The 20335-nt window shown below is 38.7% G+C and overlaps 1 protein-coding gene across 1 annotated transcript in view; it reads right to left on the reverse strand.

Moving 5' to 3' along the window:
• The window catches only part of PDLIM4 (PDZ and LIM domain 4), a 172654-nt gene that overhangs the window by 135760 nt on the left and 16559 nt on the right, over positions 1-20335 (reverse strand). The window contains exon 2 of the mRNA XM_075209847.1: positions 2164-2315. Within this exon, the coding sequence (XP_075065948.1) occupies positions 2164-2315 (152 nt within the window). The remainder of the gene's footprint in view (positions 1-2163; positions 2316-20335) is intronic.

Here is a 20335-nt window from a genome sequence, read left to right on the forward strand (position 1 = left end):
TGTTTAAAAAACAAACACACAATGCTCTAAATATCTTGCTCACACATATAAAGCACAGTAATAACACAGTTTCCTAGACTCCCAGAATTCCCAGAAGGTTATAAGAGTCTGAAAGTGTGAGTGATAGTCATATTATTATAGCAACCACAAGTGAATAACAAAATAACTGCTTATTAGACAAAGCATTAATATATGTTTAATATACGCTTAGTTCCATTTTAGATTGGATCTGTCACCCCAACACCGGTGGCATGAAATAAACTTTTATAACTGTAGGGTTTATTTTACTACTACTTTAACTGAAAACATGTATAGTACGGCAATCCACAGCAACCAATCAGACACTTGATTTCATTAGTTAATTGTTGATTGGGTACATAACTCTGATATATTTATCAATAGATCCCCGTTAACATAGTTGATGAGGTTGAAAAAAGACACCAGTCCACCAAGTTCACCCTATTGTGGATCTCCAGCGATCCTGCACTTATATTTGAAATTGATCCAGAGTAAGCAACCGCCAATCTGTTTCAATTGTGAAAATCCCCCCAGACTCAATATTGCAGTCTTATTTTTACCCTATATCCCCTACTATCCTACATTTTAATTAACGGTCGTGTCCCTGGATACACCTTTTCGCTAAAAATTTGTCTAACCCTTTCTTAAACATATCTATTGAATCTGCCATCACAGCCTTCCCTGGCAATGAATTTCATATCTTGACTGCCCTTACTGTAAAGAACCCCTTCCTTTGCTGGTTGTGAAATTTCCTCTCCTCTAACCTTAGGGGGTGACCACGTGTCCTGTGTATAGTCCTTGGGGTAAAAAGTTCCCATGAAAGTTCTCTGTATTGACCCCTAATGTATTTGTACATAGTAATCATATCTCTCCTTAGACGCCTCTTTTCTAAAGTAAACATGCCTAAACTGGCTAACCTTTCCTCATAACTTAATGACTCCATACCCTTTATCAATTTTGTCGCCTTTGTTAGCTTTTAGCAACAATACTTTATCCTTATCGCCACAATTTATCAACACTGGGGAAGTAGAGCAATAGTCAGTTGCCTTGGCAATACTGACCAGGAGAGTAAAGTTTAAATTACTCTCTATATGTGCATGCGCGACCCAGATTTGGGTTTTCAGTTCCAGTTGTCAAATTTTTTTTTTTTAAAAATAGACAAAAAAAATAAAATAAATACTGAAAAACTTCTCACCTTAAACAATGGTTTATTGAGCTAGTAAAACATGTTTTCAATTATTTGATTTGACAAGTATTGCGGCGAGTGCCTCCATGATATTTGTTAAATAGACTCTTCCATGCAAACACATGGGGATACCACTGAGGGTGAAAGTCAGCAGTGTTATAGCTGGCAGCAACACTTTGTAGCATATGGCGAAACAAGATAAGCCTTTATAAAATCAACCCCTGTGTGCGCTGTACACAGAGTGAGATTTTGGTAATTTCATAATTTATTCTTCTTCAAGAACTCAAATTGCAGGGGCCAGCTCTGGGGTTCATGTAGAGTTGGATGCAAATTTTCTACATATAATATGCTTTTTTACTTCTGTGCATGCCCACCGAGTACTAGTTATGGCCATATGTAGACTGAGCCTCATCTTGTGATTATAGCCGATTGTGACTCTTTATGTCTGAAAAGGTGGAAGGGGGAAGCAGAAAGCATGATGAGTATGTTGGTGTAAATGCATGTTATGTAGACTCAGAAGTATATGTCCATGCCATGAGATAGGAAACTTGCGGGTGCTCAATCACTGGAGTAAGTTACGACTTGTAATAATGCTGATCAGCTTAGATGTGTCTGACTCAAAATATTTTCTGGATGCAATTTCCTTTTTTTTTTAAGCGTAAATTGCACCCAACTCTACATTAGGCCTTTTAAGCTTATACTACCAGTATACTGAAGCCACTGGCATTAAGAAACAACTAGAGAAATAAGAGACAAATTAAGAACAAGATAAAGAACAGAATTAGTAAGTATTTTGTGAACAAAAAGCCAGTGTAGTATAGAAATGTTTTATATACTATTGAATTAGGAAATTTAATTTCATGGTGACAGGTGTGTTTTAAATTCAAGGTCATTTCTGGTTAAAACTGCAGAAAGCACAGTTAACATTAAAAGAGTATAAAAGCAATATATGTACAAACCTGTTCAGGGAAAGTATCAGGTGGCTTGAACAACCCTTAATCTTGTTTTGTGCCTGTAGATGAGTCATGTTCTCTGTGCTCTCCCCATTGATTTCCAGAATGACATCTCCTGGGTATAGGTTAGCCAGAGCTGCCTTGCTTCCGGGATTAATCTGCACAGGAAGAGGAACAATAGGTGTGTGGTGTTAAAGTCCTATATATATATAAATATATAGACAATTTAAAATGTAGCACTGTCCTAGACAAGTAACTGAAGTGCCCGTAAAATGCTATCTGTCTCTGTCCCAAGCATTTGTACACATGGCCTTGATATGCATTTTCCTGGAAAGAACTAATTTAAAATCCAAACAATCTGAATGATTTGTTTACTGCAGAGAATTGTCAGAGTCTCAGATTTGGAAGCATTGAAAGAGAAAATGGAAAGCTCATCTACGATACAGTCAATACTTTTTAGTAACATATCAGATCTCAATTTGAAAAGTTTCATAACACTGACTTAAATCAGAGGTAGAATTTTTTTTATCTTAGATGATTATGTTTGCTGACTTCGAACGAATACAAAGATTGCTGCCAATGGAGGTGTATGATAAGACTTTTTATACTATAAGTGCAAATTCAGGTGCCATTGCAGATATTTCTCCATTGTTATGAGTTACAGTATAATACAATTCAGAGTACATCCCAATTTACATAATAAAAAATGTATTTAACTTCTTAAATAAGCCAAAGAAAGTTAATTACAAAACTGTATTTCGACATCCGCTATGTTATAATATCAATATGCCACGAATCACCCTGTCACATCCACCCCCTGCACTAGCACCATCAACCTCCTCTCTGGGATATCCAGGTAAAAAACTATGCAATGAAGGATGTGTTCTTTGACATTTCCTATGCTAAGTATAAAGGAGGAAGCATTATAATGTATCACATTCCATCATGTTCACTTATAAGATTCTTCCTGAGACCATTTCTCCTGTATAGAAATATGAGGAGTGAAATGACTAGCCTAAGCAAAATATGTTCTGCCCATCAGTTTTTCATTAGAGATGTTATACTGATTACAGAGTTCAGCTGGTTTAATATTACAATATATTATATATAATATTATATTGTAGTTATAATCTCCCTTTTCACGACTCTCATCTTCTGACCAGCAGGACATTATTAGTGGCAAATGATGATGTAAAATGATGATAAAAGGCCTGGCCATAGCTTGGGAAAAATAACATCTGTCTGGGAAAGATGAAACATGTGTGTTCAGAGACAAGGCAACTCTGAACTGAAGCCTTTTAATAGTTTAATTACAAACCATCCTGTTCCACATATATGTATATTAGCCTGCTATGACTTATTGAAAAATGTGTCTATTGTGGTAATAATGTTCTACCCACCAAAAAACAATCTCTACCATGTCAAGGGAAATACATAACATAATGTCAACCTTAAACTAGACTGTTTCATTACAATAACTTTTGTCGGAATTCTTAGTGATGATGAATGGTCTGTTTTTTGGGATCTATTTTAATTATTTGAAACTGGATGTTAGGTTTTGTAGAGTTAATCTGGTGGATTTTAGTAGCAGGAGGAAATGCAAAGTCTTTTAGTGAGCAAGATTCCTTCTCCTTATAGGAGTTTAATCCATAAAAGCGTCTAGAGAATTACTATGCAGTGGCGCACGCAGGGGGGGTTTCTGAGTCTCTAGAAACCCCCCCCCCTGCGCTAACTAAGTGGCCACTGTCCTATACAGCAGCCACGGCGCTGTCAAAGAAGCGTCCGCGGCGGTGCTGTATACAATACAGACGCTTCTTAGACAGCGCCGCGGCTGCTGTATAGGACAGCGCTGGCGAAACGGAGCTGCTGCGCATGCGCAGCAGCTCTCGCTCGTTTTTGTGGGGTTTTTTGGGTCGGCGGGGGGAAACCCCCCCCACCGACAATCCTCCGTGCGCCGCTGCTATGGCAAAAAAATCCAGCACGGTAGTCAGTTAGAGTCAAAAGGGTTAAGAGCCAGGAGGTAGTCATGGGCTCCTAAGTAGTAGAGGAAGGTGATATATTCAGATGAATCATTCTTCATCATGTTCTCAACAAGAACTCTACAGCACTGAATGCTTGTCTCCAACACTCAAAGATCTTGATGGATCTGTAATATTACGGGATGCATTTCCCTGTCATGGTTTTGGTGCAGTCATTACCTTAGAAGGCAAGTCAATACAAAATTCTACTTAATGGTACTGAGTCTTCACTCCATGTTGCACCAATTGTTCCCTGATGGGATGGGTGCCTTCCATGATAACAGTGGCCTCATCCACACAGCATAAGTGGTCACCCAATGGTTCTATGAACATGGCACTGATGTAATTTATATGTCATAGACTTCTGGGTCAACAGACGTAAACTCAATTAAGCATTTATGGGGTATTTTTTTATTTATGCCAGATATACCATTTTCCACCACAAACCAGGCATCGCTTGAGGGACTTCCTTGTGGAAGAATTGTGCTTCACCCCTCCTGCACAGATATAAGTAATCATAATCATAGTAGTCATGTCATCACCAGTATTACCTGTAATTTAGTCAATAAACTTCCGGAAAAATGGTCACTGATCCTTTGTTAAATGGCACAGAAGACATGCTGAGGAATAGCTGGTCTCCTTCTATCCAGGTGTATCCCTTTGTTTGACAAGCACCAAATACTTATTTAGAAAGTGTCAAAAAATCAATAGATATCTGTTGATCTGACCTCTTTCAACTAAATCCTAACTCTGAACTTTAGAATCTTCACAGTGCAGGGTGAGACTACAGAGCTGAAGTAAGATAGGGGCATGAGTCTGAGAAGCCGGCTCCATTCCCCATAACAGTAATCCTAGAACTGTTCCTTTATCCAAACATTTTAAAAGCATCAATTCTTAGCTGTCAGGTTTCAACTGTGTTTCACATTCTTGCCTGCCTAATATATATATGGTGCTACCTTTTATGGTTCTAATATTGTAAACTTTTCAACTGTAATATTTACCTAGATTTATTCATAGAAATCAGCTAATCCTAATACTGAAAGGTTAAACTTTAAACCAATGCTGTACTAATATGGAACACTTATATTTTTAATTTTGTAAGAGCATCTATATAATGAAGGTTAAGGTGCTTAATCTTTGAGTTATAAAACTTATAAAATCGATTCACTAAAGGTTGTTAGGAGCTGACACTTATTTTGATTTGATTTTTTATTCTTCATGAAAATTAATTTGTGACTTAATTTACTAAACTGCAATGCGTGCACTCATGCTAATAGTTGGCTATAACACTTGAAAGATGTGAATAATTATATAAACTAATGTTAAAAATATCCTGCATCTTTGGTGCATAGTGATCTCATCAATTTCTATTTGGCCCTGAATGAAGTTAGAAAAACAATATGTGTTAGCAATATTCAGTCAATAGGAGTAATATATTTGCAGAAATAATTATACATATTGCAAATTTTTTGTAATTTATTAGTTGATTTCCTAAATAGTTAGTCTACTGACTTATATAAAAGCAGTTTAGTAAATGTCCGGAAACTAAAGGCCAGATATTTCACACTCACTGAAACCACTGATTTATCACTGATACGTATAGAAGAGAGGAATATATGAAAGATTGATTTGATAAATATCTCTTGGATATCAACAAAAATAAACCCACTGGTTTCAGACCCTTGAGATTAGTCCAAAACCAGAGGGATGCAAAGGCGAAACAAAATTTATGTGGATGTAGAAACACTGAATTGAGTAAGCCCATTCATTTAAATGTTTTTTCAAATCCTTAGAGTACCCCAGTGGCCTTAATTGTTTTTTTTCTATCCACATCAATAGAGCTTCAGAATCTTTCATTAAGTGGTTAATTCATTTGTTCACGTTGATTATACTCAACATTTAAAGCTTACTACTATTAAAATAATATAATTGTAGTTGAATCTTACAATATTTAGCATAATCACAGTCTTGGCAAGCAAAATTAACCACTACATTAAAGACTCTAAATCTCTACTGATGTTAAAATAAACCAATTGGAACCACAACTGAAATGATTGAGAGAGGCTCAGAGATTTTTAAACAATTTTTACATTTATGGAAATTAATACAAAAAAAAATGCTGCTTCATAGACTAGAGAGTTTGGACAAAGAAGTCCCTCTTTTTCAAATAAAAAAAATTAAATAAATAAAAAATAAATTTGACATTTTGTAGATCTCCACTTTCCCCAGTGGTAAAACAATACCTATGGTTTCTCGTCAGATACCTCACTTCTCTCTACCTCAATAAAGGCAGTCAGAGGTTACAGTACCCACAAAACACCCAGAGGAGAGGACCTTTCACCATCCCTGCACCTAAATCCCTGCACAAGCACCAAGACCAGAGAAACCCAAACCTCTCACAATTCAATATCATTCAACTTTGTGCAGTAAATGGGGACAGGGGGTTTGGCCACACCTTGGGGGCATGTCCAGCACTTCTGAAGCTGTGCCCTAAACCTCCTCCCCTTCCCTCCTACAAGCATTTCATTGCCATAAGAACAAGTGGCAGATGGGCATGACACCTGTTCACCGCTGCTCTGCTATGCAATGTCCTGACATGTGTGACACAGCTGTCCCAGTCAGGATTGTCCCTCCTAAATTGGGACAGTTGGACGTATGCAAAAATATACATTTATTTAGATGCACAAAATGATAACACTTTTTTTTCTTTTTATCGACACAAAAAAGAGAACTATGTTGAAATAATTTCTATGCATTGCTAATGTGTATTAGCTTTTTTACTATTGATGTCTTTGAAACAAATATTTTTACAGAAAGTAATAGTACCTTCAAATAAGTAGTATCTATTATGTAAATATAATAAACTGTATTTTTGTTTCGCTACTAAAAATCATTTATGATTTCAAAATAGCCATGTAAAAACATATCTTTGTTATAGTCCTTAATGTGCTGAATGTGGGATCTAATAATGCATGCAGAAAAATATTTTGTCATATAGGCAGCATATTAAATGGTATACAGCAGTGATGGGCAAACCAGTCCTCAAGGGCCATAACCAGTTCATGTTTTTAGGATTTCTTTAATCATGCACAGCTGAGTTAATCTATTTGGCTGGGTCAGTAATTATCCCACCTGTTTCTACAGACAGAAATCCTAGGATTTCTCAGCTGTGCATGATTAAAGAAATCCTAAAAACATGAACTGGTGATGGCCCTTGAGGACTGGTTTGCCCATCACTGGTATACAGTGTTGGAAAGCTTCCCTTTAATTACCAGATATTCAGTTTTCAGTTTATGCACCATTACGGAAAAGAAAAAGAATACAAAAAGTATTGTCCTGTATTATTTACTTTATTTGTTCATGAAATAAATAACAAATACTCAATCAAAGCGAGATCAAAAGGAGAGAAACAACATGCAAGAGTATCATCATTAAACAAAGAAGAAAACATCATTGTGAGTCAGCTAAACATTCTTAATTGGGCTGTTAAGCTAAATGCATAAATTGGTCAGAGTCCATGAACATAATACAATCAGTCCATGTGACAATGGAAATTATGGTCTGAAAATACAATCTCCTCTATCCACTGGGTTAGGAAGGAGATAGAACTGATAGTACTAGTACCACAATCAGGGGCGCACGCAGGATTTTTAAGGAGGGGTTAGTCCCCCACAAAAAAAAACATATAGAGAACTTCCGCGCATGCGCAGCAGCTCCATTTCAGCGGCACTGCACTGAACAGCAGCCGCAACGCTGTCAAAGAAACGTCTGCGGCGGTGCTGTATTTTTGCCTCTAAAGTATGTGGAGCTATAGACATGGTTAATTTAGATTTTACTTAGGCATTTTATAATGTACCACACTGAAAGCTTAGAAATAAATTAGGGTACATAATCGTGGGCAGCTATACACCCATTCCTGGTGCAATGCTCTGCACTGGAAAGTGAATACAAGGTAGACAGACCCCTTATTAAAAGATTACAGTGAGGACCACACAGTCAGTAAATGAAGTCCTTACTTAGATCATACATGCCAATTCTCCCGGAATGTCAGGGAGACTCCCGAATTTCGGGTAGGTCTCACGGACTCCCGGGAGAGCTGGTGATTCTCCCGCATCTGGCCCATCTGCCCACTTCAATAAAATTAGAGCCGGAATGTACACTGTAAAAAGACCCAAAACAGCCATTACGTCACCGGGGGCGGGCCAAAGTGATGCGAATCACAAAGCCCCGCCCCCTCCGTCCATACACCCCTCCTGCCCTCCAGGATCTCCCGGACCCGGCCAGCATAAGGTTGGCAAGTATGACTTAGATGCCAGATCGACCAAAAATGCATCAAGTTCTGTCTGAGGTCCATCTGATATTTGATGTCGGAATAATGCATACTGACAGTATAGTACTTATAGTGATCTATTAATCCTAGTCTAAGGTCCGTTCCTACACTATTCACCTACAGGGTACACAACAGCCCATTAGGTTGTACCTTTTATACGTTGACACTTCATTTGTACGGCGTTGCAGATACCTTGTGACACCATATAAATAAAAAATAATAGTAATTTAATGATTTAATAGTGCAGTGTGTATGATGTTGATAGGAGACTGCAGACAATTCTGAGGAGACCAAAAGACTTAGTACTGGATCACATTCTTTTTACTCTATCTGTAAATAACGTACAAATAGGCTTTGAAGAAAAAGTATGCCTTTGTACAGATTACGCAAATATCTGTTAGAGGTCTGAATAATATACAAAAGTTCACTTTTTCAAAATTTTTGAGGAGAAGGCAGGAAACATTATGCTAAATATGTATACATTGTCCATACATATTATACATTATATAACTCTGTAGACACGGATCATCTGCACTCATCAAAAACATTATTATTACTTTTGTAATGCTATATTATATTAACCATGTTAATTCCACATATTGCAGTATATAATAAGATGACAAACTGTGGCCAAGCTAAACATATATTGAACTGTATACTGTTAATATAGGTGCAGTATGCACTAGCTGTTGGTGTTGATCTCCCGATAAAGGTCTAAGGCCCACACAGGCACATACATAATTGCACTCAAAATTTAAATAGTATTTTACATCAACATAAAAGCACTTTTTACACTTAAATGAAAGATAATATATCAGCTTCAAAAATGTAGATATCACATTTGTTCAATAAATGTGGCTAAAGAAAAAGCCAATCAGAAATAAGACAATATCCTGTCACTTTTGCCTGAACGCCAGCAACGGAGAGGAGCAAGTATAACCCTTCAGAACAATGTTCGTCTCCTAGTATTTGCAATGCTAGAATTTTTATGGGTTAATAGGAAGTCCCTAAGCCATTGCAGATCTATAATAATGCATCTTTCCTTTAAGGGAAACTATATGTATTAAATTGCCTGCATATATGTAATATGCCTGAAATTGCATTACCATTGATATATCTCTAGAACTTTGATTGCTTAGGCCAATTCTACATCATTATAGATTTTTCACATGATGATGATACATAGAAAATACACCCATATGGTACTTCCTCCATGAACCAGCTTAAGACTTTCCTTCTGGAGATATTTATAAGGCCTCCTTTGTCACAAGGCAACAGATGTGAATATATTAGAATTTAATTTGCTAGCTCTAGGTAAGTCTGCAATGTCTCAAATAACCAATTCTGACTTTGTATTACAGAAGCCATAAAAACGTCTCATTATGTCACTATTTAATTTACTGTAACTCAAACCCTAGCATAACATGTGGTTAGTACAGTACTTGGTATACATAAGCATAGTTGCCAGCATATTAACATAATTTCCAAGGGCCTAAGCACTTCACAAGCAAAACTGTCTTGGCCAATTTGGGAGTACTAATATTCTCTTTATGTGAAGTTTACTGAATTTATTTAGAACTTACTTTTCCATTATAAATACTCCATTTCCATAAACATTTACTTAAACATTTCTGGGAATAATGATAGATCCTAAAAATTGTATTAAACATGCAGGAACAGTTCTTAGGGGGTTTATTCATCATCAAGCACCAATAGGACTAGAAGAAAACTTCTTATCGCTGCAATTTATAATTACATGGGGACAGCTGAGTGATACTCCGCTCCTGGCGGTACTGACTGGCAGCGGTAAGAGGACTCTTAGAGCTTCACCAAGTGTCTCCATCATACTTGCCAACTCTCCCGGAATGTCCGGGAGACTCACGAAATTCGGGTCAGTCTCACGGACTCCTGGGAGAGCTTGCGATTCTCCCGCATCTGGCCCATCTGCCCACTTCAATAAAATTAGACCTGGAATGTACGGGCGGAGGGGGAGGGGCTTTGTGATTCGCGTCATTTTGGCCCTGCCCCCAGTGATGTAATGCTTGTTTGGGGTCTTTATACACTGTAAAAAGACCCAAAACTGGCATTACGTCACCGTGAAGCCCTGCCCCCTTCATCCATACACACCTCCAGAATCTCCCGGACCCGGCCAACATAAGGTTGGCAAGTATGGTCTCCATGCGAGTCTGCGCACATGCCCTTACTGAACTTAGGCCTTAGGCTGATTGCAAACCCCTTCCCTCCTCCATTTCTTCTCTCCAAGTATAAGAAGGTGTAGGCATAAATATTTTTTTGTGACCATGCATAGTACAAATTTGCATATTTTATGCTAAGCAACAACTGACAGCTAATAACGTTTACTAACCCAGTAAGAGTGGGAACAGCCCCTCATCAACAGGCAGTTACATACAATGCCTTAATAGTACCTATGAAGCACTGACAGATGAATCAGCAAAAGACCAATTGAAACCTTGTTATTTCCTACCTGAAAAGTCTTTTCATATCCTGAGCACTTTATGAGAACTGATTCCTTTAGAGAGTGTTAAAATGTTGAGAAATCTAAGGGAAATTGCACATTCAACTTAAAGATACAGGGCCTGATTCATTAAGGAAAGTAAAGCTAAAAAAAAAAATGAGCATAAGAAAGGAGTAACTTTGCACCTTGGCAAAACCATGTTGCATTGGACGGGGAGCTAAATTTAAAATGTGGGTGCAGATTTCTAGTTGGGGTAGAGCATGTCCTAGATCAACTTTACATTTCAGTGGAAAACTTAAGCTATCATGTATTTGTGTGCTACATGAAAAAACAGCCAGTATTTATCTTTTGTGCAAAATCATAAACTAATATGCACCCCTTGCATTGTAACATGGTTTTATCCAGGAGAAAACTTATTGTAACTTTTCTTCTAATAATGGAAACAATCTATGGTACCTAATTATTTGTATTAAACTTAAACAATATAGTTCCCCTTACAGATCATAAAGGTTTTGCCAGAACCATTAGTGGTACATGTAACTAATAGTAAGACAATACTTTGAAAGCCCATCCTACGCAGGTGATATGAGTCTTATTGTTTATCCACAGATGCTGCAACTCAGGACAATTGTGTTTCTTAGCAGTCAGCAGATAAAATCCAGATGCAATACCGTCTCCTTGTCATACAGGAGTCATAACTCTTCTTTCCAGTTGTAGCTGTTCTACACCTGCTCTGAAATAAGTCTGCATAACACAAAGCAGATTCTCTGATGTCCAACATTATAACATTGTTTTCTGGCATGTGCAAAAAGCCTGGTCCACAGTTCATTTACTGCAGCTCTCAGGATTGGGATGTGTTCCATCCGTTTTACAATGAATATTCTGCAACATATTTTAGCTGACAGATATGACTGTTAGCCAAAGTTGTGTGACAATAACTGTCTCCCTTTCACCATTCAATAAACCTGCGTAATTCGTAATTATACATGATCAGTTAATGTTCTTATTCACACATGTAATAGTATCATTGTAACATGGATAAAGGTCTTTGAAATACAGTTTACTTCACAATTGAAGTGTCTTTCACAGGCTTTATATTTTCTGCTAGGCTGTCTGCATAGTCAACAGTAAAATCCATCTTCAGGCCAGAAGTATGCAGAGATTAGCATTCCCTGTCAATACATACAGCTCCAGGGTCTTTGCCCTGCAATTATTTAATTTCTTGTTTATTTACTTTGACTTTTAATTAATGTAATATTTGCTTAGAATGCATTGGCAGTACTGAGTAAAATATAATGTAGAATCCAGACACCAGACAGTGGAGGATTCAGTGGGATATTTTAAGCATCTAGGGGAAGAGGTACATTGACAAGAATAAGAATGATTCCCAAAAGTTCAGTGTTAACAGCAATATTTTACATTGACAACCTGGCTGCCTGGATTTGTCCAGCCCTGTCTGAGTAATAGTCATATAATGCAGTGCAGCGTGTATTAATATAAATGATTTGTTTAGTCTTTGAGGTTACTTATTTCACAACGTGGTTTTGAGTTGAGTTGGGCGTACGCTTGTTTGCTTAGTGTAAAATTAGCAAATTTGTACTGTTCATGCCTGCAAAACACATATGTCTATAACCCTATACAGATCTGACATCAGCACCTCCTTACACTTAGGGGTATATTTACTAAACTGCGGGTTTGGAAAATTGGAGATGTTGCCTATAGCAACCAATCAGATTCTAGCTGTCATTTTGTAGAATGTACTTAATAAATGATAACTCAAATCTGATTGGCTGCTATAGGCAACATCTTCAATCTTTCAAACCCGCAGTATAGTAAATATATCCCTTTCAGTAACAGAATGGGGGAGGGAGATGGCTTGCAAATGTAGATAGAGCACAGTAGGGCGAGTAATTGCGAAATGAGCCAAACCTGAATGGAGACATCTTTATGCCTGACAGTTGCTTTTATCACTAGAGGGTGCCGGAGGGCTAGTACTATACACACTGATGATAATGATGACGGTCTCCAGCACTATCTATTTACACACACAAACACACACACACTTCTACAGAGCTGGATGTATCTTGATATGACTCCAACTCAACATATGGGTGTGATTACGTTATTTTTAAATGCAATTCATTTGAATGTATTTTTTTTTTAAACGCATAAACATCCAACTCAGCATCAGCCCTGTGTTGTTAGTCTCCAAGGTTTCAAGCAGGTAAGTGTGATTATTAAATCTACTGCTATTAGTACCGAGAGCCATCAGGATCAATGGCTGTTATTTGCCTTTAGGTGCATTAAATAGATGCATCGCCTAGTTCTTCACGTTCACAGTGCTGGATACTGGTTATTACATTACTCAAATGAATATCAATGAATCAAGCTCAGTCTACAGTAGAACTTAAGCTCCTTACCCTATTCACCATTCAGAAGACAGTGGGAAAATCTGTATGTTGGTTTCTTAAGTATAAATTACTCCACTAAATACATGGCGCTGCCTTTGTAACGTGGACAAGACTGCAGCAGTTCTCATTAGGGCCTTTTCGTAATAAAATTTTTGATACGTCTATGCTCACATTTGCATGGGAAATGGAAAAACATAATTCTGCCAAATTAATCTAGATGATGAAGAAATTTACCAGGACAGAAATATGAATTAAATTATATAACCTAAAAAATATTTTGATATTTGTATATGCACCAATAAAGACTGCAAATGGCATCTAGCACAATAACAGAAAAGAATGGTCTCTGAGCAGACAGAACATTGCTGATTGTTACAAGTGTGCTGGATTCCACATTAGCATAAATAAGCCAACTCTGACAGTGGAAGACAAGGTCCAAGTGTTGGCTTTCTTTGTCTTGCCTCATATAACCCTTGTAAACATTATTCTTGAAAGCTTTATGATGTTTCTTTCAGCAGTAACATTTCTCAGATGATCGCTCACTTGAGACTAAACACATGTAATGAATGTATTCCTCTGTTATACCCTTCTGCTTTGTCCATTGCACAGTTATGCAGACTACTGTTTGTAGAGACACTGTTCCTCTTTGAATTTACGATGCAAAAGTAGGGATCCCCCTCAGCTATATATTAACTAATACTGTGGTTCTCGGATTTTTAATACTGATTAGCTGCTGGCTAATTCATGAAGCAGACTGAAGGCTAGATATACAAAACTGCGGGTTTCAAACAGTGGAGATGTTGCCTATAGCAACCAATCAGATTCTAGCTTTCGTTTTGTAGAATGTACTAAATAAATGATAACTAGAATCTGATTGGTTGCTATAGGCAACATCTCCACTTTTTCAAACCCGCAGTTTAGTAAATCTAGCCCAGAGTGTGGTTGCATGAAAAGGAATTAATTAAATGCCTTCTTTGTAGTGTCGACTTGGTGTTTCACTATATTTTCCTCAGTCCAGGTCAGTGATGGACATAAATGTCCCTCCTGGTCATAACAATTACCTTTGTTTTGTCATTTATGTAATTATTCTAAAGCACAGTGTATTTACATGTGTATGCAGCAGGTAGATCTGTGATTGATTGACAATGTTTCCCACCAGTTTCACTAGAAATCCAACCATAGGTAACCTACTATTTTTGTAGCATCAATATTTAATGAAAATGCTCTAGTCCCAAACTGTGAGCTAAAGCTTCTTCATGAGCAACATTGACACCAAGGCCAGTTTTGAAGCCCATGATTCTAGAATTGTTCTGGAGCAGTGTTTCTTAACTGCAGTCCTCACACAGCTCATTCATGTTTTCAGAGTTTCTTTAATCATGTATAGGCGATTAAGTACACTAAACTGGGGAAGTAATTATCCTATTTATTTCCACAGACAGAAATCCTGAAAACATGACCTGTTGCAGGTATGTGAGGACTGGATTAAGAAAAAATGCTCTAGAGTGTCTATGAAACATAAGCATGACTGGTGAGTTCCAACCATCCCAGGACTTGGTAATCCATATGCAGAGGATTAAATAAAGTACTTGTGTGGAAACATGTGAAATATGTACACATGTTCCTACAGCCGTCCCAACAAAAAAACATCACAAATGTCGCCCTACCCAAATTGTCAGTTCAGTGGACACGTATAAAATATACATGAGGCATTCATGCATTTCAGTAAGGCCAGCTGAATTATACATGCATGCTAAGTGGCAATCAGGGTTTTCTACAACTAATCTGACTCAAATGCAACTCAATGTCAATATTTTTAAATGAGTGATTTATCAATCCTATTATTATTAACATTTATCTGTAGGGGCGACACATGATGTCTGCTGCGCAAAACAGAGGGCAAACAACAACACAGTATATGGTATAACAGTACAATGCAGTAAACAAATAACACTACAACGATCAACGCAGCTAATGGGTTGCAAGGGGTATATTCAGTGCAGGCTGAAAACTGAGCCCATTAGCGTGGGCACAACTAACAGGTTTAGAGCCACTGAAAGAGGTGCAAAGGCAATGGAGGAGTGGAGTCAATGGGCAGAGTCCAAAGAGGAGGTGCACAGTGTAGCTGGTGAGCAGAGGTGTCACACGGCGCTTATTCGGCTTCCATAAACAAAGACTAAGACACTCACCTGTGCCTCATTAGCAGCCCTCAAACCCTTAGTCTGATCTGCACATGTGCAGACTGAGCACCTGTCTGTTGCTGGCAAGATTCCTATTGGTCTCAGGTTCTGGCTCTAAACTTGAAAAGGCACCTCCTCCCATTCCTCTGGGCCTGTTCATCAAGTTACCTGGCTGTTTAGGTTCCTACCTATTCTGTGTGCTCTCACCTGGATCGTCAGTGCCTCTGCTGTGTTGCTGTTCAAAGGCTATACTGCTCACCTGGATCGTCAGTACCTCTGCTGTGTTGCTGTTCAAAGGCTATACTGCTCAGACTGCACTTACCTCTGCTGTGTGCTGTTCAAATGCTATACTGCTCAGACTGCACTTACCTCTGCTGTGTGCTGTTCAAAGGCTATACTGCTCAAACTGCACTTACCTCTGCTGTGTGCTGTTCAAAGGCTATACTGCTCAAACTACATCTCCATGGACTGCACCACTCAAGATCATCTACTCCACATTTGTCTCTGTGGCTCAGTGGTTATTACAGGTCGTATCATCTGAGCTGCTTGCTCTTACCCACTCCACCTTGTTGCTGGACTGTTACTTGTACCTCCTGTATCGTGCTGCCTCATTGTGGTCTCATACACCTGCTGCAGTACCATCTCCACTTTGTTGCTGGACTGTCCCTGCTATCGCTATATTTGAATACACTGATTATACTGCTATATTGTATGCACTCATACTGCATTGCTGGTGGTACTGCTCACCCTGTTCCTATGTTCCTTGTGCTTAATTACCAAGACTTTCTGTGATCATTCAAGCATCATTAAATCGCTAATTGTACCTTATCCTGCATCTGTTGCCTATTCGCTGTCTGGGTATAGAACTGAAATTACCAGTGTGCCTACTTCACACCAGTTACTATCACTCCCCCAAGAGTCCAGAATACCAAACTGTGACAAGAGGTTATAGGTAATGAGAACAGGAGGGAAGAGGGCCCTGTTCACTAGAGCTTACAATCTAAAGGGAAAGAGGCAGACAATGGCTAACACATGGGGGTGAGCCAGTGAAAGGGGATCTGATGGCAAAAGGCAAAAGTGGGAGAGAGGGAGGATGAAAGAGGGTGAAGCATACTACATGATGAAATGGTTAAGTGGAGTACTGGTAGGTGAGTTTTAAATAACCACTTGACGCTATACAGGCTAACCCATACTTGCCAACTTTTCCTTGTTGGCTTAAGGGAGATCCCGGGGGAGGTGGGCGTGCGGGGGTGGGGCTTGACGAATTGCATCATTTTGGCACCGCCCCCTAAATGACTGTCACAAATTTGGCCAATCACTGCAGGGGACGGGGCTAAGATGATGTGATATTTGCGTCATTAAGCCCCCCCCCCCTGCCACTTATGTTTTGTGGGGGTGAGAACCGGGAGGTTGCCCTGCTCACCCGGGAGCCCGGGAGGTCTCTCAGAAATGCGGGAGTCTCCCAGACATTCCGGGAGAGTAGGCAACTATGCGTTGAAGAAAATCAGCTAATGAATCTCTAGAGATTGTCTGCATTACTGAAGTCATGTTGTCTTACCTGTCAGTCTTTGATTAAATCTTAGTCTCCATGAAAATGGCCACCTCCATAGGCATCAATACATGGACATAGGACACATTTTCTGAACTGTCATCATGCCACAGATGACGAAGCCAATCACGTCTTGTTCTGGCTCAGCATCAGGGAGAATGCCAGACTCTTCAGGGAGTGAGGGAGATCACCACTATTTCAGGGAGTCTCCCTGACATTCAGGGAGAGTTGACAAGTATGAGCTAACCTAACAACTACATTATGCAACCTCTATTCTCTCGGATGTGTTGTGGTAGTGTGGTCAACCACCCCACTGTAGCTCAGTCTCTCCCATTCCAGGGAAATGCAGGTCGAGGTGGACAAGCAGGAGCCCTGTGTATGCAGCAGTGATATAGATGAGGCAGGTGAATCATACTTGCCTACTCTCCTTTCTACAACAGTGTGCATAATCCTATGACATAACATGACAATTGCCAACATGTTTGCACTTTTATTACAGCTAATTAAACAAATTCACTGCTGCAGTTTCAGATTTATTGTTGTCACTATATTCTATAATAAGAATCAAACACGTACATTTCTGCAACCATATTTCTTCCTCTTGCATGAATACAATTAGTCCAATCCATGACTACTTACCACATAACCAAGCCCAGACAACTGCCACTTTTACAAAGAAACACAGCTCTGGGTATATGCTTTACCATGAAAAAATATTCCAAATCTCAAACACCTTATTAATAAAATTAAATTGATGACTTTATGTAATGCCATGTAGCGATGGCCACAATGTGTAATTAAGGTAAGTTCAAAAGCCACCGACCAGCACACACCTTTGTTTGTATCCCGTCCTGACTTCCATCTAAGAAAGTCAGCAGCGCACCTCCCAGCCACACAAGTTCTGCCTTTGGAGAAGGAGAAGATGTACTCTATGGTGGCCTGTAGGACCAGTCAGGCACTCTCTCCCCTGCTGACATTCCTATAGAAGGAAGTAAGTGCTGGGAGGCTTTTAATGTAATTGGGATGGCAGCTGGGCTATTACACCAGCAGTACTGACTTAAGATATTACATAACAGCCAACAAGCAATTACATGGATTTTTGCAGGTGGTTAGTATTTGCACTTCAGTCTATTGCTGTTCATTACGCATTTATAATGAGTCTAAATTAAATAGTGAATTAATAGGAACAATACAATAAATAGTTTAATCACTGCAGAAGCAACTGGGATGGGCAGCTGGGCTATTAATGTAATGGTGACACTTCACTGCTCCAAACAAAATACAATTACATCATCATCAGTACCATTTATTTATATAGTGCCACTGATTCCGCAGCGCTGTACAGAGAACTCACTCACATCAGTCCCTGCTCAATTGGAGCTTACAGTCTAAATTCCCTAACTTACATACACACACACACACACACACACACACCGAGTCAGACACAGACATACAGAGAGAGAGAGAGAGATTAGGGTCAATTTTGATAGCAGCTAATTAACCTACTAATTACATATTATAAAATAAGTTTTGTAGCGCCTTCATCAGCTTTTGGCCTAGTTTTGCAAGGGGTGAATCATTTAATGGTGGATAGGAACTATAAATTTATTAGTTGGATCTATTTATGTAATGATGGGTACTATTTAATATAATGATGACATCATGGTGGTGCCTATTAATTGAAGGTGGGTGTGATGGGACAATAAATGTATAGTGCTGGGATGTTTTGCGGGTCGATTAATTAAAATGGGTCAACTTATTAAATGTGAGTACTTTATGCTGGCACTTACTGGAGGGAGGGATACATAATTATTAAATGAATGTTGTAATTTTAGCGTTGGGACTGGTTGGGGGGAGGCAGGCCCAGACGGTTCACCCATTACTAAACATTCCATATTTCATGTACCTATACCTTATACCTTTGTAGTGTATACAGCACCGCCGCGGACGCTTCTTAGACAGCGCCGCGGCTGCTGTATAGGACAGTGCTGAAGAAACAGAGCTGCTGCGCATGCGCAGCAGCTCTCGCGGGGGGTGTTTTTTTTTTGGGGTCGGGGGGGGGGGGAACAATCCTCCGTTCGCCCCGGCAAGTGTCCTGGTGGGCAGTCTCAATTTTGGTGACTGTCCCGCTCTGCCAGGACTTTGTCCCTACTGCAATGTCATTTGGGAGGCATAACCTGCTTTACACTGCACTGCTCGTTAAGGGCTATCTGCGTGTACCTACCAGTAGTGCACACAGTATTGCCCGTGTATTTGAAGAGGATAGAAAGGTATTGATTTGAGAGCAGCCTAGCACTGTCTAAAATGACAGCCAATTCCCTTGCATAATGGTCATGTTCACTTTGGCAGTTTGGCATGGAAACCTATCTCTAGAAATCCTTTAATTGTTCCCAAGCTAAGCATCATGCAACAAGCTAAATTGCCAAAGAGTAGTCACCCCTCCCTTTGTCAGACTCTATATAATAAAGTTTATAATGACAGAAACTTGATGTTGCATTTATTAAGAACTTGAACATCAACACAATGAGGCAGAAGTTCTGTCTCCTGACATACAGTACATAAAATATATTGAAATTGTGTTCAAGTTATCTTGCAGATAATTTTTAAGCATCAAATGTAACTGCTAATAGCTATTGATTTTACTATCCGGCTGTCATATTGATGTAGACATAGTTACAGAAAGGACATTATAGCAAGATCTATACTGTAATAAATAGCAGATATCTGGCAGTCAATTGCATTTTCATTGATTATAAATTAGTCATTCAAGTTGTAAACCTAATTTCTTGAGACAATATAAAAGTGAGCAATTGTTAAAATACTTCACTGTTGACAAATCTGATTAGATGTGGATTTTTTTTCCGATTCATCTTGTTATTGGCGCTGTAACTCACATAGTTTTATTTAACTATATATTTAAATATATATTTAAAATACATTGAATTTAAGAGAATTTAATGCTGTTAATTTACCTCACTCCTGTCACCCTCTATCCAGTATATGTCAATGGATCCAGATGGTATATCTCTAAGAGTATTAAAAGAACTAAGAGTAATGCATTAAGTAAATGAATTCAAGAATGCTTGGGACAAACATATTCCTATTGTAAAGACATAGATAGAAAACATTGCTTCTATATGTACAACGCTATTAACCAAACCCTTTATCTAATTGCTGTTGTCAGGTATAATTCCAGTACATTGCAGAATGTAGTTAC

Source organism: Mixophyes fleayi, chromosome 4, assembly GCF_038048845.1.
Source record: "Mixophyes fleayi isolate aMixFle1 chromosome 4, aMixFle1.hap1, whole genome shotgun sequence".
NCBI lineage: Eukaryota > Metazoa > Chordata > Amphibia > Anura > Limnodynastidae > Mixophyes > Mixophyes fleayi.